At 49.8% G+C, this 24,091-nt stretch overlaps 1 protein-coding gene across 1 annotated transcript in view; it reads left to right on the top strand.

Annotated features, from left to right (window-relative positions):
- CROCC2 (ciliary rootlet coiled-coil, rootletin family member 2) overlaps nucleotides 1-24,091 on the top strand; it is a 215,378-nt gene that overhangs the window by 174,607 nt on the left and 16,680 nt on the right. The window contains exons 31-32 of the mRNA XM_073358695.1: nucleotides 13,714-14,154; nucleotides 16,958-17,107. Of these exons, the coding sequence (XP_073214796.1) occupies nucleotides 13,714-14,154; nucleotides 16,958-17,107 (591 nt within the window). The remainder of the gene's footprint in view (nucleotides 1-13,713; nucleotides 14,155-16,957; nucleotides 17,108-24,091) is intronic.

The following is a 24,091-nucleotide window of genomic DNA, read 5'->3' as shown; positions in this document are numbered from 1 at the left end:
CGACGCTCCCTACCTAGGCCTTTTCCTTCCACGGGGAGGATGGACGAGAACACCACTTGCGCCTCCAACTCCTTTATTCTTCTTCCTAGAGCCACATAGTCCGCAGTGATCCGCTCAAGGTCATTCTTGGCAGTATCATTGGTGCCCACGTGGAGAAGCAGGAAGGGGTAGCGATCCGAGGGCTTGATGAGTCTCGGCAGTCTCTCCGTCACATCACGAATCTTAGCCCCTGGCAAGCAGCAGACTTCTCGGTTTTCCCGGTCAGGGCGGCAGATAGATGACTCAGTCCCCCGGAGGAGAGAGTCCCCGACCACCACCACCCGCCTTCTCCTCTTGGGGGTGGTGGTCGTGGAACCCCCAACCTCAGGACAGCGCATCTCATGCCTTCCAACCAGCGGAGTCTCCTTCTGCTTTCTCGCCCCAGACATATCATCTGGTCCACTCTCCGCAACGATACCTGTGGAGAGAACATGAAAGCGGTTAGTTACCTGTGTCTGTGTTACTGGAACCCGGACATTCCGCTTACCTCTTCTGGAGGTCACATGTTGCCAAGCTTCTTCACTGGTCTCTTGGCTCCTCTGTGCAACCTGCTCTATATCTGTAGAGCTTTGTGCCCCTAGAAGCCTATCCTGAGTTTCGTCCAGGAAATCCTCAGTTTCCCGTATGCAACGCAGGGTTGTTATCTGTTGCTCCAGACCTTCAATCTTCTCTTCCAATATGGAGACCAGCTTGCACTTTGTACAGACAAAGTCGCTTCTGTCCTGTGGAAGAAAGACAAACATGGCACATCCAGTGCAGGTCACAACAGCTGAACCCCCCCCTTCCATATCACCTTCCTACTATGAGCTTCCTCAGAGCAGTTTGCAAGACGTAAGCCTCACTGGGCTCCCTCCAGGCGAACTCCCAGGCAAACTCCTGCTGTGTGCTGCTCTGCTGTCCCCGCTGCTCAGCTGGTTCTCCGCCGCTCAGCTGGTTCGCGAAGCTCTGGCTATTTTTAAACAGCCAGGCTTCCCTGTCGCAAACAAACAGACACCCTACTGCCCGCCCCCTGCAGGCTAGCAGCCAATCAGATGCGGAACGCAATGCCATCCACAGCCTCAGAAACAACTCTGACATCATAATCAAAAAGGCTGACAAAGGAGGTGCTGTTGTCGTCATGAATAGGTCGGAATATGAACAAGAGGCTGCTCGGCAGCTCTCCAACACGAGTTTCTACAAGCCATTACCCTCTGATCCCACTGAGAGTTACCAAAAGCAACTACAGCATTTGCTCAAGAAACTTCCTGAAAAAGCACAAGATCAAATCCGCACAGACACACCCCTGGAACCCCGGCCTGGGATATTCTATCTACTACCCAAGATCCATAAACCTGGAAATCCTGGGCGCCTCATCATCTCAGGCATTGGCACCCTGACAGCAGGATTGTCTGGCTATGTAGACTCCCTCCTCAGGCCCTACGCTACCAGCACTCCCAGCTACCTTCGAGACACCACTGACTTCCTGAGGAAACTACAATCCATCGGTGATCTTCCTGATAACACCATCCTGGCCACTATGGATGTAGAAGCCCTCTACACCAACATTCCACACAAAGATGGACTACAAGCCGTCAAGAACACTATCCCCGATAATGTCACGGCTAACCTGGTGGCTGAACTTTGTGACTTTGTCCTTACCCATAACTACTTCACATTTGGGGACAATGTATACCTTCAGATCAGCGGCACTGCTATGGGTACCCGCATGGCCCCACAGTATGCCAACATTTTTATGGCTGATTTAGAACAACGCTTCCTCAGCTCTCGTCCCCTAAAGCCCCTACTCTACTTGCGCTATATTGATGACATCTTCATCATCTGGACCCATGGAAAAGAAGCCCTTGAGGAATTCCACCATGATTTCAATAATTTCCATCCCACCACCAACCTCAGCCTGGTCCAGTCCACACAAGAGATCCACTTCCTGGACACTACAGTGCTAATAAACAATGGTCACATAAACACCACCCTATACCGGAAACCTACTGACCGCTATTCCTACCTGCATGCCTCCAGCTTTCACCCTGACCACACCACACGATCCATCGTCTACAGCCAAGCTCTGCGATACAACCGCATTTGCTCCAACCCCTCAGACAGAGACAAACACCTACAAGATCTCTGTCAAGCTTTCTTACAACTACAATACCCACCTGCAGAAGTAAAGAAACAGATTGATAGAGCCAGAAGAGTTCCCAGAAGTTACCTACTACAGGACAGGCCTAACAAAGAAAATAACAGAACGCCACTAGCCGTCACCTTCAGCCCCCAACTAAAACCCCTCCAACGCATTATTAAGGATCTACAACCTATCCTAAAGGATGACCCAACACTCTCACAAATCTTGGGAGACAGGCCAGTCCTTGCCTACAGACAGCCCCGCAACCTGAAGCAAATACTCACCAACAGCCACATACCACACAACAGAACCACTAACCCAGGAACTTCTCCTTGCAACAAAGCCCGTTGCCAACTGTGCCCACATATCTATTCAGGGGACACCATCACAGGGCCTAATAACATCAGCCACACTATCAGAGGCTCGTTCACCTGCACATCCACCAATGTGATATATGCCATCATGTGCCAGCAATGCCCCTCTGCCATGTACATTGGTCAAACTGGACAGTCTCTACGTAAAAGAATAAATGGACACAAATCAGATGTCAAGAATTATAACATTCATAAACCAGTCGGAGAACACTTCAATCTCTCTGGTCACGCGATCACAGACATGAAGGTCGCTATCTTAAAACAAAAAAACTTCAAATCCAGACTCCAGCGAGAAACTGCTGAATTGGAATTCATTTGCAAATTGGATACTATTAATTTAGGCTTAAATAGAGACTTGGAGTGGCTAAGTCATTATGCAAGGTAGCCTGTTTCCTCTTGTTTTTTCCTACCCCCCCCCCCAGATGTTCTGGTTTAACTTGGATTTTAACTTGAAGAGTGGTCAGTTTGGATGAGCTATTACCAGCAGGAGAGTGAGTTTGTGTGTGTATGGGGGTGGGGGGGATGTGAGAACCTGGATTTGTGCAGGAAATAGCCCAGCTTGATTGTCATGCACATTGTGTAAAGAGTTGTCACTTTGGATGGGCTATCACCAGCAGGAGAGTGAATTTGTGTGGGGGGGTGGAGGGTGAGAAAACCTGGATTTGTGCTGGAAATCACTTTAGATAAGCTATTACCAGCAGGACAGTGGGGTGGGAATAGGTATTGTTTCATATTCTCTGTGTATATATAAAGCCTGCTGCAGTTTCCACGATATGCATCTGAGGAAGTGAGCTGTAGCTCACGAAAGCTTATGCTCTAATAAATTGGTTAGTCTCTAAGGTGCCACAAGTCCTCCTTTACTTTTTAAAGGATGCCTTTTTCCCTCTCAGTGCTTCTTTTACTTTGCTGTTTAGCCACGGTGGCACTTTTTTAGTTCTCTTACTATGTTTTTTAATTTGCTGTATACATTTAAGTTGAGCCTCTATTATGGTGTCTTTTAAAAAGTTTCCATGCTGCTTGCAGGGATTTTACTTTTGATGCTGTACCTTTTAATTTCTGTTTAACTAACCCCCTCATTTTTATGTAGTTCCCTTGTGATGGGTTCGGTCACAGAGATTCCCTTGGGACTGTCACCTGATATGCTGAAATGGCCCCTGAGCCATTTTTCCGTGCTAGCTTTGGACTTCCAGAACCCTGCCTTTTTGAGCCAGACATGCTAACCTGCTGCAACACAGACCCAGAGTCTGGGCCATGACCCCAAAGCTGCAGGCTTTAAGTGAAAACAGCTCTGCAGTTACCTGACTCCAGCACCCAGACACCCGGTTCTCAATGGGATCCAAACCCCAAATAAATCCGTTTTACTCTGCATAAAGCTCATACAGGGTAAACTCATAAATTGTCCGCCCTCTATAACACTGATAGAGAGATCTGCACAGCTGTTTGCTCCCCCAGGTATTAATCACTTATTCTGGGTTCATTAATAAACAAAAGTGATTTTATTATGTATAAAAAGTAGGATTTAAGTGGTTTCAAGTAATAACAGACAGAACAAAGTAAGTTACAAAGCAAAATAAAGCAAAAACACACAAGTCTAAGCCTAATACATTAGGAAATTGTTTACAGGTAATATCTCGCCCTCAGAGATGTTCCAATAAGCCTCTTCCTCAGACTAGACACCTTCCTAGTCTGGGCCCAATCCTTTCCCCTGGTACAGTCCTTGTTAGTTTCAGCAGACATCTCAGGTGGTAACTAGGGGTTTACTCATGACTGGCAGCCCCCTTTGTTCTGTTCCATCCCCTTTTATAGCTTTGGCACAAGGCAGGAATCTTTTGTCTCTCTGGGTCCCCACCCCTCCTTCTAAATGGAAAAGTACCATATTTAAGATGGATTTCAGCATCAGGTGACATGGTCACATATCCCTGTGAGATCTCATTCTTCATTACCCACAGGCTGGCCCACACGTACACAGGAAGGCTTGCAGGTAAATAAACCCATTCCCAGTTCATTGATTGTGAAGCACCCTTAATGGTTTCCACTTAATATGTTTACATCAGTAATACAAGTTTATCTTATTCTCCTAACTCCAGACATAGAAATGATACATGCAAACAAATAGGATGAACACAGTCAGTAGATTATAAGCTTTGTAATGATACCTTACAAGAGACCTTTTGCATAAAGCATATTGGAGTTACATCATATTCACATTCATAAGCATATTTTCAAAAAGCGTATGGAATGCAATGTCACATCCCCTTTCTGAAATTAAATGCTACTGTGTTGGCCACTGTGGTGTTTTCCCCACCACAGGGATGTTAAATTTAATTATATAATGGTCACTATTACCAAGCGGTCCAGCTATATTCCACCTCTTGGACCTGATCCTGTGTGCCACTTAGGACTAAATCAAGAATTGCCTTTCCTCTTGTTTCAGAGTAGCAGCCGTGTTAATCTGTATTTGCAAAAAGAATACTTAGAGTCTAAGGTGCCACAAGTACTCCTCTCCTCTTGTGGGTTCCAGGACTAGCTGCTCCAAGAAGCAGTCATTTAAGGTGTCAAGAAACTTTATCTCTGCATCCCTTCCTGAGGTGACATGTACCCAGTCAATATGGGGATAGTTGAAATCCCCCATTATTATTGAGTTTTTTATTTTAATAGCCTCTCTAAACTCCCTGAGCATTTGACGATCACTATCACCATCCTGGTCAGGTGGTCGGTAATATATCCCTACTGTTATATTCTTATTATTTAAGCATGGAATTCCTATCCATAGAGATTCTATGGTACAGTTTGGTTCATTTAAGATTTTTACTTCATTTGATTCTACGTTTTCTTTCAGATATAGTGCCACTCCCTCACCAGCATGACCTGTTCTGTCCTTCTGATATATTTTGTACCCTGGTATTACCGTGTCCCATTGATTATCCTCATTCCACCAAGTTTTTGTGATGCCTATTATATCAATATCCCCATTTAATACGAGGCACTCTAGTTCACTCATCTTATTATTTAGATTTCTAGCACCGGTATATAAGCACTTTAAAAACTTGTCATGTTTTAGCTGTCTGCCATTACATGATGGAATTGAATGGTACTTTTTTCTTTTGACTATTTCTCATCAGACCCCACCTGTATTTTATCATCTTCCATCCTCTCCTCCTTATTAGGACATAGGGAATCTCCATTTATAGATCCTCCCCTAAGGGATGTCTGAACCATGTGCTCCTCCACACCTGTCGGCTTTCCCCCAGCCCTTAGTTTTAAAAACAGCTCTACAACCTTTTTTAATTTTAAGTGCCAGCAATCTGGTTTCAGTTTGGTTTAGGTGGAGCCCATCCTTCCTGTATAGGCTCCCCCTTTTCCCAAAAGTTTCCACAATTCCTAATAAATCTAAACCCCTCCTCCCTACCCCATCATCTCATCCACGCATTGAGACCCTGCAGTTCTGCCTGTCTAACTGGCCCTGCACGTAGAACTGGGAGCATTTAGAGAATGCTACCGAGGAGGTCTTGGCCTTCCATCTCTTACCTAGCAGCCTAGCAGCATGAGGGGGGAGCAGGCACATGAGTGTGGAGGAGTGGGACAGCACAAGAGCGGGGAGCCGCAGTTGATAGGGCACTGGCCTGGGACCCAGGCAACCTGGGTTCCTACCACTGATCTGCAGGGTGACTTGGGGTTCGTCTTGGAGTTCCTTGTTTATTTAGACTGTTAGCTCTTTGGGACTGTCTTTAGGTGGCAGTACACATGAGAACTGACCTAGCCCACATGTCTGGCAGTGGCTAGTCCAGGGGTCATAGAATATAGAATCATAGAATATCAGGGTTGGAAGGGACCCCAGAAGGTCATCTAGTCCAACCCCCTGCTCGAAGCAGGACAAGAAGCAGGGTCCTGTTCTTGGTGGACAGCTCCAGGTGTTGCTGGGATACAGATTAGAATACCGCTGGCCCTTTGATGAGCAGAAGCAGGCTTCAGGCCTTGCAGGTCAGTTTCCACTGGGAGCAGAAATTGGTGAGGCAGAGTCACTCCCCTGGAGGAACCTCACCCAGTGTCCCTGGCACCAAGAGGCAGCTGGCATGGGCCTCTGTTTCTCCTGAAATCTCCTGGATGCTGTCTGCTTTACACACAGTGCCCTTCTTCTCCTCCACCACTGGGATTTACACCTGGAAACCCCTTAGACCAGACCAGCTGAGCTAGGGTCACAAGGTCCCCAGGTGGCCTGTCCCTTAACCCTCCTTTTGTGCCGCTGCTGTGCAATGCAAAGGAACCTCAGAGCAGCTTTACCTGCCCATCGCGAGAGTGGTGCAAGCCAAGTTGCCTCCTTGCCCATGTGCAGGGCTGGGTATCTGCCCTATTCCTGTGACTTCTTCTGTGGAGAAGTCCCTCCTGGGTACTCATCCCTCAATGTTAGCTGCCATTGCCGTGGCAATTGTAGTAATTGTCATTTTTTTCCCTGGTGCCACCCCTGCCCGAGGATGCTGTAGTGCCCAGGTAAATAGTGTCAGTAACTTTGGGAGGGGCTGCATGGAGGTGCTCGTTCATTGCAGCGGTGCTGGGAGTGTGTGGGGTTGGGGCATGTCAGTGGGACAGGGACCCCTTTCATAGTCTAGCTCAGGTCTGTGTGGGCAAGCAGAGCTCAATCTGCTACACTCCCTGGAACGGTGCCAGGGATGGATGAGCATGGGAGACTGCTCCATGGCTCCCTCCTCCATTGCCCAGGATGAGACAAGTTCTGCTGCACTGCTCGGGAGGGGTGGAGGGAGGACTGCAGACATTCTCAGTGCACACCCTGGAGCTGAGCCTTTCCCCAGGGCCATGGAAGCTTCAGGGCGCTTGGGAATGCAGGTGAGTAGGGGGACCAGTCTGCAGGGCATGGCCACTAAAGGAAACAGACTGCCTATCAAAGAGACTGACCTCTTTACTGAGGGAGCCAGCAGGGTGCCCTGCCTGGAGAGTGTGACTCACGACACTGTCAGTACCTTTGCCTGCTAGGCAGGACCCCACTGCCTGCTGCTGCTTCTCTCTCCCCAGTCTGGGAAGGGGGGGCTCACCAGTGTTCACTGGCTCTGCTCCTACCTTGAAGTCTGGGTCTTGTCCTGGATGACTCTAAAGGCAGAGGAGGCCTGGAATTACTTCAAGTCAAAGCTGCAGAAGCTATCAGAAGCCTGCATCCCAAGAAAGGGGAAAAAATTCATAGGCAGTAGTTGTAGACCAAGCTAGATGAGCAAGCATCTCAGAAAGGTGATTAAGAAAAAGCAAAAAGCGCACAAGGAGTGGAAGATGGGAGGGATCAGCAAGGAAAGCTACCTTATTGTGGTCAGAACATGTAGGGATAAAGTGAGAAAGGCTAAAAGTCAAGCAGAGTTGGATCTTGCAAAGGGAATTAAAACCAATAGTAAAAGGTTCTGTAGCCATATAAATAAGAAGAAAACAAAGAAAGAAGAAGTGGGACCGCTAAACACTGAGGATGGAGTGGAGGTTAAAGATAATCTAGGCATGGCCCAATATTTAAACAACTACTTTGCCTCAGTCTTTAATGAGGCTAATGAGGATCTTAGGGATAATGGTAGCATGACAAATGGGAATGAGGATATGGAAGTAGATATTACCATATCTGAGATAGAAGCGAAACTTGAACAGCTTAATGGGACTAAATGGGGGTCCAGATAATTTTCATCCAAGAATATTAAAGGAATTGGCACATGAAATTGCAAGCCCATTAGCATGAATTTCTAACGAATCTGTAAACTCAGGGGTTGTACAGTATGACTGGAGAATTGCTAACATAGTTCCTATTTTTAAGAAAGGAAAAAAAAGTAATCTGGGTAACTATAGGCCTGTTAGTTTGACATCTGTAGTATGCAAGGTCTTAGAAAAAATTTTGAAAGAGAAAGTAGTTAAGGATGTTGAGGTCAATGGTAAATGGGACAACATTTTACAAAAGGTAGATCATGCCAAACCAACCTGATCCCCTTCTTTGAGAAATTTCAGAGTAGCAGCCATGTTAGTCTGTATCTGCAAAAAGAAAAGGAATACTTGTGGCACCTTAGAGACTAACAAATTTATTTGAGCATAAGCTTTTGTGAGCTGTAGCTCACTTCATCAGATACATGCAGTGGAAAATACAGTGGGGAGATCTTATATACACAGAGAACATGAAACAATGGGTGTTACCATACACACTGTAACAAGAGTGATCAGGTAAGGTGAAATATTACCAGCAAGAGAGAAGAAAAAAAAAACCCTTTTGTAGTGCTAATCAAGGTGGGCCATTTCCAGCAGTTGACAAGAACATGTGAGGAACAGTAGGGGGGGGAAATAAACATGGGGAAATAGTTTTACTTTGTGTAATGACACATCCACTCCCAGTCTTTATTCAAGCCTAAGTTAATTGTATCCAGTCTGCAAATTAATTCCAGTTCAGCAGTCTCTCATTGGAATCTGTTTTTGATGTTTTTTTGTTGAAGAATTGCCACTTTTAGGTCTGTAATCAAGTGACCAGAGAGATTGAAGTGTTCTCCGACTGGTTTTTGAAAGTTCTAATTCTTGACGTCTGATTTGTGTCCATTTATTCTTTTACGTAGAGACTGTCCAGTTTGGCCAATGTACATGGCAGAGGGACATTGCTGGCACATGATCACATATATCACATTGGTAGATGTGCAGGTGAACGAGCCTCTGATAGTGTGGCTGATGTGATTAGGCCCTATGATGGTGTCCCCTGAATAGATATGTGGACACAGTTGGCAATGGGCTTTGTTGCAAGGATAGGTTCCTGGGTTAGTGGTTTTGTTGTGTGGTGTGTGGTTGCTGGTGAGTATTTGCTTCAGGTTGGGTGGCTGTCTGTAAGCAAGGACTGGCCTGTCTCCCAAAATCTGTGAGAGTGATGGGTCGTCCTTCAGGATAGGTTGTAGATCCTTGATGATGCGCTGGAGAGGTTTTAGTTGGGGGCTGAAGGTGATGGCTAGTGTCGTTCTGTTATTTTCTTTGTTGGGCTTGTCCTGTAGTAGGTAACTTCTGGGTACTCTTCTGGCTCTGTCATTCTGTTTCTTCACTTCAGCAGGTGGGCACTGTAGTTGTAAGAACGCTTGATAGAGATCTTGTAGGTGTTTGTCTCTGTCTGAGGGGTTGGAGCAAATGCAGTTGTATCGTAGAGCTTGGCTGTAGACAATGGATCGTGTGGTTTGGTCTGAATGAAAGCTGGAGGCATGTAGTAAGTATGGCAAACAGTAGGTTTCCGGTATAGGGTCGTGTTTATGTGTCCATTGCTTATTAGCACCGTAGGGTCCAGGAAGTGGATCTCTTGTGTGGACTGGTCCAGGCTGAGGTTGATGGTGGGATGGAAATAGTTGAAATCATGGTGGAATTCCTCAAGGGCTTCTTTTCCATGGGTCCAGATGATGAAGATGTCGTCAATGTCAGCCACACGATCAGTGGCTCATTCACCTGCACATCTACCAATGTGATATATGCCATCATGTGCCAGCAATGCCCCTCTGCTGTGTACATTGGCCAAACTGGACAGTCTCTATGTAAAAGAATAAATGGACACAAATCAGACGTCAAGAATTACAACGTTCAAAAATCAGTCGGAGAACACTTCAATCTCTTTGGTCACTCGATTACAGACCTAAAAGTGGCAATTCTTCACCAAAAATCTTCAAAAACAGACTCCAACGAGAGACTGCTGAATTAGAATTAATTTGCAAACTGGACACCATTAATTTAGGCTTGAATAAAGACTGGAAGTGGATGTGTCATTACACAAAGTAAAACTATTTCCCCATGTTTATTCCCCCTCCCCTGCCCCCCACTGTTCCTCACACATTCTTGTCAACTGCTGGAAATGGCCCACCTTGATTAGCACTACAAAAGGTGGGGTTTTTTTCCTCTCTCCTGCTGGTAATAGCTCACCATACCTGATCACTCTCATTACAGTGTGTATGGTAACATCCATTGTTTCATGTTCTCTGTGTATATAAAATCTCCCCACTGTATTTTCCACTGCATGCATCCGATAAAGTGAGCTGTAGCTCACGAAAGCTTATGGTCCAATAAATTTGTTAGTCTCTAAGGTGCCACAAGTACTCCTTTTCTTTCTTCCAGAAAGAAACAGATTTTTTAGACAAAGGAAACACAGTGGATCTAATTTACCTAGATTTCAGTAAGGCATTTGGTACAGTGCCACATGGGGAATTATTAGTTAAATTGGAAAAGATGGGGATCAATATGAAAATTGAAAGATGGATAAGGAATTGGTTAAAGGGGAGACTACAGTGGGTCATACTGAAAGGTGAACTGTCAGGCTGGAGGGAGGTTACCAGTGGAATTCCTCAGGGATCTGTTTTGGGACCAATCTTATTTAATCTTTTTATTACTGACCTCAGCACAAAAAGTGGGAGTGTGCTAATAAAGTTTGCGGATGATACAAAGCTGGGAGGTATTGCCAATTTAGAGAAGGACAGGAATATCATACAGGAGGATCTGGATGACCTTGTAAACTGGAGTAATGGTAATAGGATGAAATTTAATAGTGAAAAGTGTAAGGTCATGCATTTAGGCATTAATAACAAGAATTTTAGTTATAAGCTGAGGACTCATCAGTTGGAAGTAACAGAGAAGGAGAAGGATCTCTGAGTATTGGTTGATCACAGGATGACTATGAGCCGCCAATGTGATATGGCCATGAAAAAACCTAATGCAGTCTTGGGATGCATCAGGCGATGTATTTCCAGTAGAGATAAGGAGGTGTTAGTACCATTATACAAGGCACTGGTGAGACCTCACCTGGAATACTGTGTGCAGTTCTGGTCACCCATGTTTAAGAAGGATGAATTCAAACTGGAACAGGTACAGAGAAGGGCTACTAGGATGATCCGAGGAATGGAAAACCTGTCTTATGAAAGGAGACTCAAGGAGTTTGGGTTGTTTAGCCTAACCAAAAGAAGGCTGAGGGGAGATATGATTGCTCTTGATAAATATATCAGAGGGATAAATACCAGAGAGGGAGAGAAATTATTTAAGCTCAGTACCAATATGGACACAAGAACAAATGGATATAAACTGGCCATCGGGAAGTTTAGACTTGAAATTAGACAAAGGTTTCTAACCATCAGAGGAGTGAGGTTCTGGAACAGCCTTCCAAGGGAAGCAATGGGGTCAAAAGACCTATCTGGCTTCAAGATTAAACTCGATAAGTTTATGGAGGAGATGGTATGATGGGATAACATGATTTTGCCAATTAATTGATCTTTAACTATTCATGGTAAAAAGGCCGAATGGCCTATGATGGGATGTTAAATGGGGTGGGATCTGAGTTACTACAAAAAATTCTTTCTTGGATATCTGGCTGGTGAATCTTGCCCACATGCTCAGGGTTCAGCTGATCGCCATATTTGGGATTGGGAAGGAATTTTTCTCCAGGGCAGATTGGAACAGGCCTTGGAGGTTTTTCGCCTTCCTCTGCAGCATGGGGCACGGGTCACTTGCTGGAGGATTCTCTGCACCCTGAAGTCTTTAAACCATGATTTGAGGACTTCAATAGGTCAGACATAGGTGAGAGGTTTATTGCAGGAGTGGGTGGGTGAAATTCTGTGGCCTGCATTGTGCAGGAGGTCAGACTAGATGATCATAATGGTCCCTTCTGACCTTAATGTCTATTTATCTATGTCTGCTAGGGATCAGCTGGCCTCCATAGACAAATGTGCTTCTCTAGGGAGTGCAGAGACCCCCGGAGTGCCTACAGAAAGGGCTCATCCATACACATTTATTCCCGGGCGACTGGTGACACGTGACACGGCTCCAGGCCAGGTTTACATCTCTGTAGAGCCCCACAGGCACCAGCTGCTGTGAGCTAGCTAAACCGGTGCCACCTCACACTGTTAGTTGCCCTGGTACTGTTCGGTGTTTAGACAAGGCCCTGGTGATTGCTCCCACTCCAGAGCTGCCAGGATGCCCAGGACAGGCCCATCACAGCCCACAGAACTCCATGGATCATCCAGTCCTGGCAAATTCCCCTTCCTGTTATCGCCAGTCACACTGGGAACCTGATTCCAAGCCAGAGCTGCCCTTGATCTGTGTCCTCCCATCTTGCCCCCCATACCCTGCCCCACTACACACCTACACACCTTCTACCAATTTCTAGACACCACACAAGGCCAAGAACCCTCCTAATATAGCACCCGGGGCTGTCCCTGGACAGCACTGGGACGTGGGCCAGGCGCCAGGCTACTAGGCAAGTGCAGGGATGCCGCTGGCTTTTAACTGGGCATGCGTTAAAGAGAATGTGGCAGAGCAGTGCACAGGGCAGGGAGCTGGCCTGTGGAGTGGTGGAGGAAGGCCAAAGCAGGTCAGGGAAAGCATATGTGGGGGGAGCTGGGCAGGCTGACACAGGGAGGGGGCAGCATGCATGAGGGGAGAGACGGCATGTGAGCGGGGAGTGTGGAGGGGTGAGCCAATGCGCGAGGGGGAGTAGATGCCCGAGTGGGGAGCATGATGATCTGGCACGTGGGGGGGGGAGCAGGCATGTGGGGGGGGAGAAATGTGATGGGCTGGCGCATGAGGAGGGAACAAGTGCCCAAGCAGGGAGCATGGAGGGATAGGCCAGTGCGTGAGGGGGAAGCAGGCATGCGAGCAGGGAGCATGGAGGGATAGGCCAGTGCGTGAGGGGGAAGCAGGCATGCAAGCAGGGAGCGTGGAGGGGCAGGCCAGCGTGTGAGGGGGGAGCAGGCGCATGAGCAGGGAGCATGGCGGGCCGGGCCGGGCCGGCGCACGAGGGGCAAGCAGCGAGCGTGGAGGGGCAGGTGGGTGGGCTGGCTGGTGGGCAAGTGAGGGGCAAGCATGGAGGGGCGGGTCAGCATGTGAGGGAGGAGCAGGCGCGGGGACCGTGGAGGGGTGGGCTGGCATGCGAGCGGGGAGCAGGTGCGGAAGCGTGGAGGGGCAGGCCAGCGTGCGAGGGGGGAGCGTGGAGGGACAGGCCGGGCTGCTGGTGCAAACGGGGAGCAGAAAGGGGCGAGCCGACGTGCACAAGGGGAGTGTGGAGGGGCGGGCCAGTGTGCTAGGGGGGAGCAGGCGTGCAAGTGAGGAGTGTGGAGGGGTGAGCACGTGCACGAGAGGGTAGCACACTGCAGGCAGTGGTGGAAAGGATGATACACGTTGCTGAGGTAGGTCACCTTTGTTTTTTAGGAGAAGGTCACTAGGCTGAAAGCCAAGGATATCAAGCTGGAGACGGACAAGCGGAGGCTGAAGGAAGTCCTGGAGGCAGCCGAGAACAGGGCCACCAAGCTGGAGCTGAGCCGTTGCTCCATGGAAGGGGAACTTCAGCATGTCCAGCTCAGCCTGGTGGACCGAGATACCAAGATCCAGGCCCTGCAGGAGCAGGTCCAGGCCCTGCGCTGCCAGTTGGGGGACAGTGAGAGCAAATCAGCCAAGCTGCAGCTGGAGCTGGGCCACTTGGGTCACTCCCTGGCCCAGAAAGAGGATGAGGAGAGCCACCTGAAGGTCAAGGTACGGAGCCTTTCCCAGGCACTGACTGATGCCTCCATGGGGTCCTCCACCCTTCAGGAGAACATCTGCCAGCTGCAGAAGGCTCTGACAGCAGCGGAGCAAGACCGCCGGGTGCTCCAGGTAATGGTCCCACCCCTTCTCCTCAGCACTGGGCAAGCAAGCAATGTGGGGATGGGACTGAGCAGGGGAAAGGCGTCAGCACAGCCACTGGCCCTTTGGACACAGTTGGGAAGGCCATTGCACTTGCTGAACCCACCAGTGTACATCCCAGTGGGGTCCAATCCACCCCACAAACACCCTGTGCTGCAGGATGCACCGTGCCCCACCAGAGAGCGGAGCACTGGGATCAGCACCAGGTGGAACTCAGCCTGAACGGGGGCTTGTAAACACTCCCTTTGGTACCAATGCGCTGGGGTTTGCCCAGCTGAAATATCGCAACGTCTTGGAACAAACCAATGTTTGGGTGAAGCATGGCCCAAGGGGAAGCTGCCCCATTCAGAGATCACAGGGAAGGCAGCTGGCTGAAGGACCTCCCAGAGAGAAGTTTGCAGGCCTGAGTTCCCTTGGAAGTCAGGCTAGATGGGCAGAATGGGCCCTTTCAGTCTGGAAATCCACAAACCTGTGGATTTAGCACGATGTCAGCGCAGCCCTGTAATTAGCTTAGCCTGCTTGGGGCTGGGCCCTGGCTCTCCTCCATGGCAGCAAACATTAGCAGTCCTTTCAGCCAGCTTGTCCTGAGGTTTGAGGAGAGGCTGAGGGAACTTATGAGGAGAGGCTGAGGGAACTGGGATTATTTAGTCTGCAGAAGAGAAGAATGAGGAGAGATTTGATAGCTGCTTTCAACTACCTGAAAGGGGGTTCCAAAGAGGATGGCTCTAGACAGTTCTCAGTGGTAACAGATGACAGAATGAGGAGTAATGGTCTCAAGTTGCAGTGGGGGAGGTTTAGGTTGGATATTAGGAAAAACTTTTTCACTAGGAGGGTGGTGAAGCACTGAAATGGGTTACCTAGGGAGGTGGTGGAATCTCCTTCCTTAGAGGTTTTTAAGGTCAGGCTTGACAAAGCCCTGGCTGGGATGATTTAGTTGGGGATTGGTCCTGCTTTGAGCAGGGGGTTGAACTAGATGACCTCCTGAGGTCCCTTCCAACCCTGATATTTTATTATTCTAACCCAGGAACCAATCCCTGCAACAAACCCCGCTGCCAACTCTGTCCGCGTATCTATTCAAGGGACACCATCATAGGATCTAACCACATCAGCCACACCATCAGGGGCTCGTTCACCGGCACATCTACCAATGTGATATATGCCATCACGTGCCAGCAATGCCCCTCTCCCATGTACCTTGGCCAAACCAGACAGTCTCTATGCAAAAGAATAAATGGACACAAATCAGACATCAAGAACTGTAACATTCAAAAACCAGTAGGAGAGCACTTCAGTCTCCCTCGACACTCAATAACAGACTTAAAAGTGGCAATTCTTCAACAAAAAAACTTCAGAAACAGACTTCAACAAGAAACTGCAGAACTGGAATTAATTTGCAAACTGGACACCATCAAATTAGGCCTGAATAAAGACTGGGAATAGATGGGTCACTACAAAAAGTAATTTTCCCTCTGCTGATACTCACACCTTCTTGTCAACAGTTGGAAATGGGCAACGTCCACCTTGATTGCATTGGCCTTGTTAGCACTACAAAAGTAATTTTCCCTCTCTTGATATTCACTCTTTCTTGTCAACTGTTGAGAATAGGCCACTTCCACCTTAATTGTATTTGCCTCGTTAGCACTGACCCGCCACTTGGAAAGGCAGCTCCCATCTTTTCATGTGCCGTGATATATATATTGCTTAGTCTGGTGAAGTGGCTTATGCCCAAATAAATTTGTTAGTCTCTAAGGTGCCACAAGGACTCCTCATTGTTCTATCCTCCATGAATTTATCTAATTCTTTTTTTAACCCTGTTATAATCTTGGCCTTCACAACATCTTCTGGCAAGGAGGTCCGCAGGTTGACTGTGCGATGTGTGAAGAAATGCTTCCTTTTTTTTGTTTTAAACCTGCTGCCTATTAATTTAATTTGGAGATCCCTAGTTCTTGTGATATGAGCAGGAGTAAATAACACTTCCTTATTCACTTTCTCCACATCAGTCATGATTTTATAAAGCTCTAGCATATCCCCCTTATTCATCTCTTTTCCAAGCTGAAAAGTCCCAGTCTTATTAATCTCTCCTCATACGGCAGCCGTTCCATACCCCTAATAATATTTATTGCCCTTTTCTGAACCTTTTCCAATTCCAATATCTTTTTTGAGATGGGGCGACCATACCTGCACGCAATATTCAAGATGTGGGCATACCATGGATTTATATAGAGGCAATATGATATTTTCTGTTTTATTATCTATCCCTTTCTTAATGATTCCCAACATAGCTATAATGAAACTATGCCAATTCATCCCAGCTGGGGACCTGGCCCATAGGCTCCAATGGAGTGACAATGAGTCACCGCAGCTGGGCAGCTGACCCGTAGACTACAGTGCATAGACAGTGAGTCACCCCAGCTGGGCACCTGACCCGTAGACTACAGTGGATAGACAGTGAGTCACCCCAGCTGGGCACCTGGCCCACAGACCCCAGTGGAGCGACGCCGAGTCACCCCAGCTGGGGACCTGACTAATAGGCAGGGATCTGGCCAACAGCTGGGACCTGGCCCGTAGCTGGGGACCTGGCCTAAAGTACGCTTGCAATGACAGAGCTCTGTACTGGGATATACAATGCATATATCTTGTTGCACATGAAGGGCCAGGTGGATGCCAGCTAACGCGTGCAGGGCATTAAGAACAGGCAGACCTGGCAGGGCTGAGGTAGCAGTCAGTGCCTGGGTTCTGAATGTTTCCTCTGAGTGACCCATTCCTTTCTCAGGAGCGCTTGGACTCTGTGCGGCAGGCACTGTCAGACAGCAAGAGGCAGAACCACAGCCTGACAGACACCATGCGCATGCTGCAGGACCAGCTGGGAGAGCTGGAGCTGAGGTGCAGGGAACTGGAGGCTCAGGTCAAGCACCTGCAGGAGGTGAGTGGGGGAGAGAGGAAGGATGGCCTTGAGCTAAAGACCCTAGACGCAGCCTTGGGAGATCTGATTTCAAGTCCCTGCTCTGCCACATATTCCTGTCTGTCCTTGGGTGAGTGCTTAGCCTATCTAGGCCTCAGTTCCCCCTCATAATACTGCTTCCTTTGCTTGTTTAGATATGGAGCATGTGTACCGCACCTAGTACAGGGGGCCCTGATCCCAGTCGAGGCACCAGGTAGTGTACATAATTCCTGAGGAGAAGCTGGGCCATAGCAAGGGGGGAAGTGCCAACAAGGAGGGGAAAGAAGATGGGAGGAGGGGGAAGACTCAGACCCTCCCATCCAGCTAAGCAGGGTCAGCAGCTGGATGGGAGCCCTCCAAGTAACCCAGCATGCTGTGGGAAATGGGACTGGTGGCTCAGGAGGTAGCACGCCTTCTTCAGAGTTAGTTAAGCAAATGTCCTCCCATGGGGCAGAGGGCCCTGTGCCACTGGAGAGACTGGGCTCTCATTGAGGCACAAAACTGTGACCCCAAGTACTTGTGGGCATTAATGATCCTACATCCCTTTTACAAGAGGAGAGGAGTCAGCTTCAATGGAGGGGCCTAATTGCAGCTGGGGGAAGTAGATGTTGGCTAGCGCCGTATCAGCTGCATAGAGTAGTCTTCACTTCCCACAAGCCTGTTGTGTAGTGTAGTTCTAGGCTGTTAACCAGCTGCTGTGTTCTACCCCAGACGTGCCTGACCCTTTTACCAGGTTGTCTAGGCAGCACCCCCTTTTGTGGCACATCAAGACACAACACACTCCAGTGGTCAGGTGTTGCCCCTTCTGGAACTGATGCCATGGTGCCTTCAACCCCCTCCTATGGCATACTGAAGTCTTACCCTTTCTGGTGTGTGTGAGTCCAAACCAAAAACGAAAACAGTGCACTTCAAAACCAGGGCTCCACCCCTGTGGTCTGGGCTTGCCTCCCTGAGGCTGGTCCCTTTTTGTCAGTCTGTCTGGCCCTGGTCATCCTGTCCACCACATGGCTCCTCCATGCCACAAGCTGCCTTAGGCTCTCATCTGGAGCTGGTGCCCTCCCCAAGGAAGCAGCAGATCTCTACTCTCCTTCCTGGGGCTAGGTCTCTTCCACCTTTCAGCTCCTCTCTCCACACCTGCCATTGGTTGCAGGTATAGCAGATGGGGTCAACTGGGTCCACAGGCTCTCCTTAAACCTGTCATTGCCAGTGTGGGGCTTGTCCCATCACTGCCCCATCACAGCTTCAAAGACATAAAATAAGGAATAGCTGTTTATACAATGGTTAGTAAAACCCTGTGGGATGAAAGGCACTATATACATGTAGGGTAGTATTTAATTATGTATTGGTTGTTCTGTATGTATTTATTATGGGAAAGAAGACCGCAAAAGATGGAATAGAAAAAACAGAAAGAGGAAGCACGAAAGAGACACAAATGTAGACTGGTAGGGATAGAGGTCCTGACTCTGGTTTCAGCTGTGTGGTGTAAATCTAGTAGAATTATTCCAAATATACATTGCTGGACTGAGAACAGAACTGGGCCCAAAGAGAAAAAGTCGAGAAGAGAAACCAGATATAGAAACATTGAGGGAGCCACAAAGCCGTCCTCTCTGAAACTGTTGGGACCCATTTTCTGGTGGTGTAAAATGACACAGTTCTTCTTCGGGTGATTGCTCATATCGATTCCAATTAGGTGTGTGCGCGCTGTGTGCACAGTCATTGGAAAGTTTTTCCCCTAGCAGCACCCATCGGGTCGGCTATGAAGCCCCCTGGAGTGGTGCCTTCATGGCACTCAATATATGACCCTGCCGACCTGGTGCCTCCTCAGTTCCTTCTTACCGCCAGTGACGGATATTGGAACTGTGGCGTCTTGCTTAGCAAGTTCTCCATGTTTCCTTAGCTCTTGTTTTTCTTGTTGTTTCTTATATCTTTGTATTTAGTTTATTTTAGTAGTAGTTTGTAGCAGTTGGGCTTGGGGGGTTTACCCTCTATCCTGACTGCTTTCTCTTGGGAGGGCTTTCATGCCCAAGTCCCAGGGGTTCAAGCCCTGCAAGTCCTGCTCCAAGCCCATGCCAATGGGCAACCCTCACGACGTTTGTCTGAAGTGTCTGGAGGAGGCTCACCAAACTGATTGGTGCAGGATTTGTAAGGGGCTTCTACCCAGAACCAAAAAGGAGTGAGGCTTTTGCCTTAAGCAGCTCCTTATGGAGGCGACACTTAGCCCTCAGCCTCCTTCGGCGCTGCAGGACCCAGCACCAAGTTCTTCGGTGCGTAGTGCCCCAGCAGCAGTGGTGGAAGCGACACCGCGGATAGACTGTAGCAGAGAACTGCAAACTGCCACTCCCTGGCACTGAAACTGGCAGGATCGACCTGGCACCACTCCCTGGTGCATATGTGGCACCATAAACAAGGGAGGAGTGGCTCTCTGTCCCAGAGGCCTACCCCTCTGGAGCCGGCCAGTGGGGTGCGTCCCTGTGAGGAGCACCCAGTGCCGAAGCCTGTGGAGACGGCACCGTTGACTTTGGCCCCGCAAGGGGGACTGTCGAGTCCAGTGCCATTGGACTCCCCCACCCACATCATCAAGGAGTTGGAGCTGCCATCCACTCCAGACACCTTTGTGGCAGCGAGGGACCTCATCACCATGACAGCGCCGAGGATTCGCGCCTAGCCTCCAGTACCGCATCGTATGGTGCCATCTCAAGGCAAACCAGAAATGATCCAGCGGTTGGCATCGCTGATCGAGTCCCAGCACCACTCGGAGTACCAGCACTGCTCGCAATCGTGGCACCGCTCCAGGTCACGCCAGCGCTCCCACTCGTGACACCGATCTGCACGTCAGTCTCCTTCACAAAGCAGGTCCTGGACCTGGCAATGGTCCCGATGCTGCTTGACGACCCCGCGTAGCTCCAGGTCGCGGCACCGCTCCCCAGCTCAGCGCCACTTGGCTCCACCCTGGCCCTTGCAGTCCCAATCCCAGTGCTCATACTCGGAGGTGGGATCTAGGTATTTGGAGCAGGACCAGCACCAGTCTGGCCATGGACACTCTGAGGTGGGGGCAGGACCATGGCCTGCACAGTGGCAGGGACCAGCACAGTGGCCATTTTGGATCCCATGGGTGTACCACCAGGCCCACGGCACCCAGTCTAAAGGTTCCCAATTGGCCACCTCTGAACCAAGGGTGGCAGAGGCCTCAGCCAGTCGCCCCACCCTTAGGGGTGCTGAAGGGCCATGCTCCTGTCTCCACTTAGAACCAACTCCAACTCCAGTTCCTGAGCCTGGGGCTACCAGTGACACAGGTTGTCAGGCTCCTGATGAGCAGGAGGGGCAGGAGAACCCTGTTCCCCCATTAGCCTCTTCATCCTCCTCCCCAGACAAGGCCATCGCAGGCAGTTCCATCTCTGGACCGCCTCCTGTAGACAGCTGCACCCACCAGGAATTTCTGTGCAGGGTGGCACTCAACATGGGCCTGCAAGCTGAGGAGGTGGTGGAGTCAGAAGACCCAGTGGTCAACATTTTAGCCCCAGAAGGTCCTTCAAGGGTGGCTCTGCCCCTCATCAAAATTATATAGGCCAATGCCAAGACTATCTAGCAGACTCTGGCCTCCATCCCTCCCACAGCCAAGGGCATTGAGAGGAAGTACTTTGTGCCCTCAAAGGGGTACGAATACCTCTTTACGCACCCGCAGCCCTGTTCATTGGTGGTTGTGGCTGTAAATGAGAAAGAGAGGCAGGGGCAGCAGGCCCCAGCACCCAAGTCCAAGGAGGCCAAGTTCCTGGACTTGTTTGGGCGTAAAGTGTACTCTACGGGGGTCGGGGGGATCCAGCTCAGGATTGCCAACCAGCCAGCAATTCTGAGCCGATATAACTTCAACTCCTGGAACCTGATGCTCAAGTTCCAGGAGCTTGTGCCAACTCAGTCCAGGGAGGAGTTTGGGGCCATAGTAGAGGAGGGCAGGGCGGTGGCACGGACCTCTTTACAGGCCTTACTGGACTCTGCGGACTCAGCAGCGTGCACCTTGTCCTCAGGTATTGCCATGAGGCACACCTTATGGTTGCAAGCCTCGGGCCTACCACCCAAGGTTCAGCAGACAATGCAGGACCTGCCTTTTGATGGGGCGGTCCTGTTTATGGAGCAGACTGACTCTCGGCTGCATAGCCTAAAAGACTCAAGGGTTACTTTGAAATCCTTGGGTATGCACACCCCAGCAACCCACGGAAGCAGTTCAAGCCCCAACAGCTGCAGCAGCATTCCTACCCTCCTCGGCCGAGGCTGGACTTTTACAGACAAAGGGGCAGGAAGGGCAGAAGGAAGCCTTCCAACCCCCTTCCAGACAAGGCCAGGGCCCAAACAAACCATCGTCGGGTTCCAAGCAAGCCTTTTAAAGGGATGTCGGAGGACAGCGCACCAGACTCATTGCCAGATCCTTCCCCACCCTTTTTGAATCGTTTGTCCCACTTCTGCCATGCCTGATCCCAAATAACCTCAGACTGCTGGATCCTCCGCATGGTGGAAGCAGAATACTGTCTCCAGTTCTGCTCCTATCCTCCCTCGCACCTCCTTTCCAGGAGGTGCAGGCACTCCTTGCCATGGGAGTGGTGGAGGAGGTTCCTCAGGAGCTAAAGGGCAAGGGATTCTACTCCCGATACCTCCTAATCCCCAAGGCCAAAGGGGGTCTCAGACCCATCCTAGACCTGCGTGGGCTCAACGAATTCATGGTAAAGTTGAAGTTCTCCATAGTCTCCCTGGGCACTATTATCCCCTTCCTGGATTTGGGAGACTGGTATGCTGCCCTCGACATGAAGGATGCGTACTTCCATATAGCAATCCGTCCAGCACACAGGCACTTCCTGCGCTTTGTGGTCAACCACAAACATTATCAATTTGCTGCCCTACAATCCAGCCTCTCAACAGCCCCCTGAATGTTCACCAAGTGCATGTTGATTGTGGCTGTTTTCCACCATCACCAGCAGGTGCAGATATACCCCTCCTCGATGACTGGCTGCTCAGGGGCCGGACCAGGGCGCAGGTGCAGACTCAAATCCGTTTGGTCAGGTCATGTTTGAGTGACTGGTTCTCCTCCTCAACTTGGGGAAGTCGACCCTGGAACCGACCCAGAGAATAGAATTCATTGGAGAAGCGTTAGACTTGGTCCAGGCGTGGGCACTTCTACCGGAGTCCCGATTCTGAGCCATCACGGACATAATTAAAAGCCTCCAGCAATTCCCAACCTCAACAGCAAGGGGGTGCCTGAGTCTCCTCGGCCACATGGCTTCTTCCACTTAAGTGACCTGGCATGGTAGGCTGCGGCTCAGACTGTTGCAGGCATGGCTCGCCTTGGTCTACTGCCCGAGGTGCGACAGCTTGAATTCAGGGGTCAAGGTGCCAGGGCAGATCCTCACGTCCCTTCGCTGGTGGCTTGACCCCCTAGCGGTGTGCAGAGGAGTCTCCTTCCACAACCCTCAACCTTCCTTGTCCCTGGTTATGAACACATCAGCTCTGGGATGGGGGCGCATCAGGGGGACCTCCAGACACAGGGCCTGTGGTCATAGGATAAGCTCTCCCTACATATCAATGTCAAGGAGCTGAGGGCGGTGTGCCTTGCTTGCCAGGCCTTCCAGGCCCGACTGCAAGACCAGTGCATAGCAGTTCTAATGGACAACACCACCGCCATGTTTTACATCAACAAGCAAGGGGAAGCTCGTTCCTCTCCCCTGTGCCAGGAAGCCCTTCATCTGTGGGAGTTCTGCATAGCCCACTCCATTCACCTGGAAGCATCCTTTCTACCTGGAGTTCAGAACATGCTGGCGGACTGGCTCAGCAGGTCCTTCCACACTCACGAGTGGTCCATCCAACTGGATGTCATACACCTCGTCTTCTAAAGATTGGGGGTTTCCCCAGGTTGACCTGTTTGCCACTCGACACAACAGGAAGTGCCCAATGTTTTGCTCCTTCCAGGGTTGCAGCCCAGGCTCCCTCACAGACGCATTTCTGCTATCCTGGAGAGGTCGCCTGCTCTATGCCTTTCCCTCATTCCCTCTTATGCACAAAGTCCTGCTCAAGGTCCGCAGGGAGGGGCAAAGGTAATTCTGATAGCTCCAGTGTGGGCTCGCCAGCACTGGTACACCACACTACTGGAGCTGTCAGTGGACACACCAGTCATGTTACATCTCCTCCCCGACTTACTCAGGACCATGGTCACCTCTGTCACCCCGACCTACGATCCCTCCACCTCATGGCTTGGAAGCTTCATTGCTGAACCCCATGGAACTTCTGTGCTCAGAACGAGTAAGGAAGGTCCTTGGCAGCAGGAAGCCCTCCACTAGAGCCACGTATCTGGCAAAGTGGAAAAGATTCTTGTGTTGGTGTGACCAGCGTCGCACACGCCCCCTCCAGGTACCAGTACTCCTCATCTTAGAGTACCTCCTACATCTGAAACAGCAAGGCCTGGCGGCATCTTCCATAAGGGTACACCTCGCTGCTATCTCGGCCTTCCACCCAGGAGCATCTGGTCGATCTGTCTTCGCCAACCATATGGTTCGTCACTTCCTCAAAGGTTTGGAGCGCCTACATCCTCAGATCAGGCAGCCTGTCCCTGCATGGGACCTTAACCTGGTCCTCTCCAGGCTCATGGGGCCCCCATTCGAACCACGAGTGATGTGCTCTCTCCTGTATCTGTCTTGGAAGGTAGTTTTCCTGGTTTCCATTACGTCTGCGAGGAGGGTGTCTGAGCTAAAGGCCCTCACCTCTGAACCACCTTACATGGTTTTCCACAAGGATAAGGTGCAACTCAGGCCACACCCGGCCTTCCTTCCCAAGGTAGTATCGCACTTCTACACCAGCCAGGACATTTTTCTGCCTGTCTTTTACCCTAAGCCTCATGCCAGTACCTGGGAGCAGCAGCTACACTCCCTTGATGTTGGAAGAGCACTAGCTTTCTACATCGAGTGCTCTAAGCCATTCAGAAAATCA

This window comes from Lepidochelys kempii, chromosome 9, assembly GCF_965140265.1.
Source record: "Lepidochelys kempii isolate rLepKem1 chromosome 9, rLepKem1.hap2, whole genome shotgun sequence".
Classification (NCBI taxonomy): domain Eukaryota; kingdom Metazoa; phylum Chordata; order Testudines; family Cheloniidae; genus Lepidochelys; species Lepidochelys kempii.
Note: the sequence above shows the minus strand (reverse complement) of the source record. Positions and strands in the feature narration are given on the sequence as shown.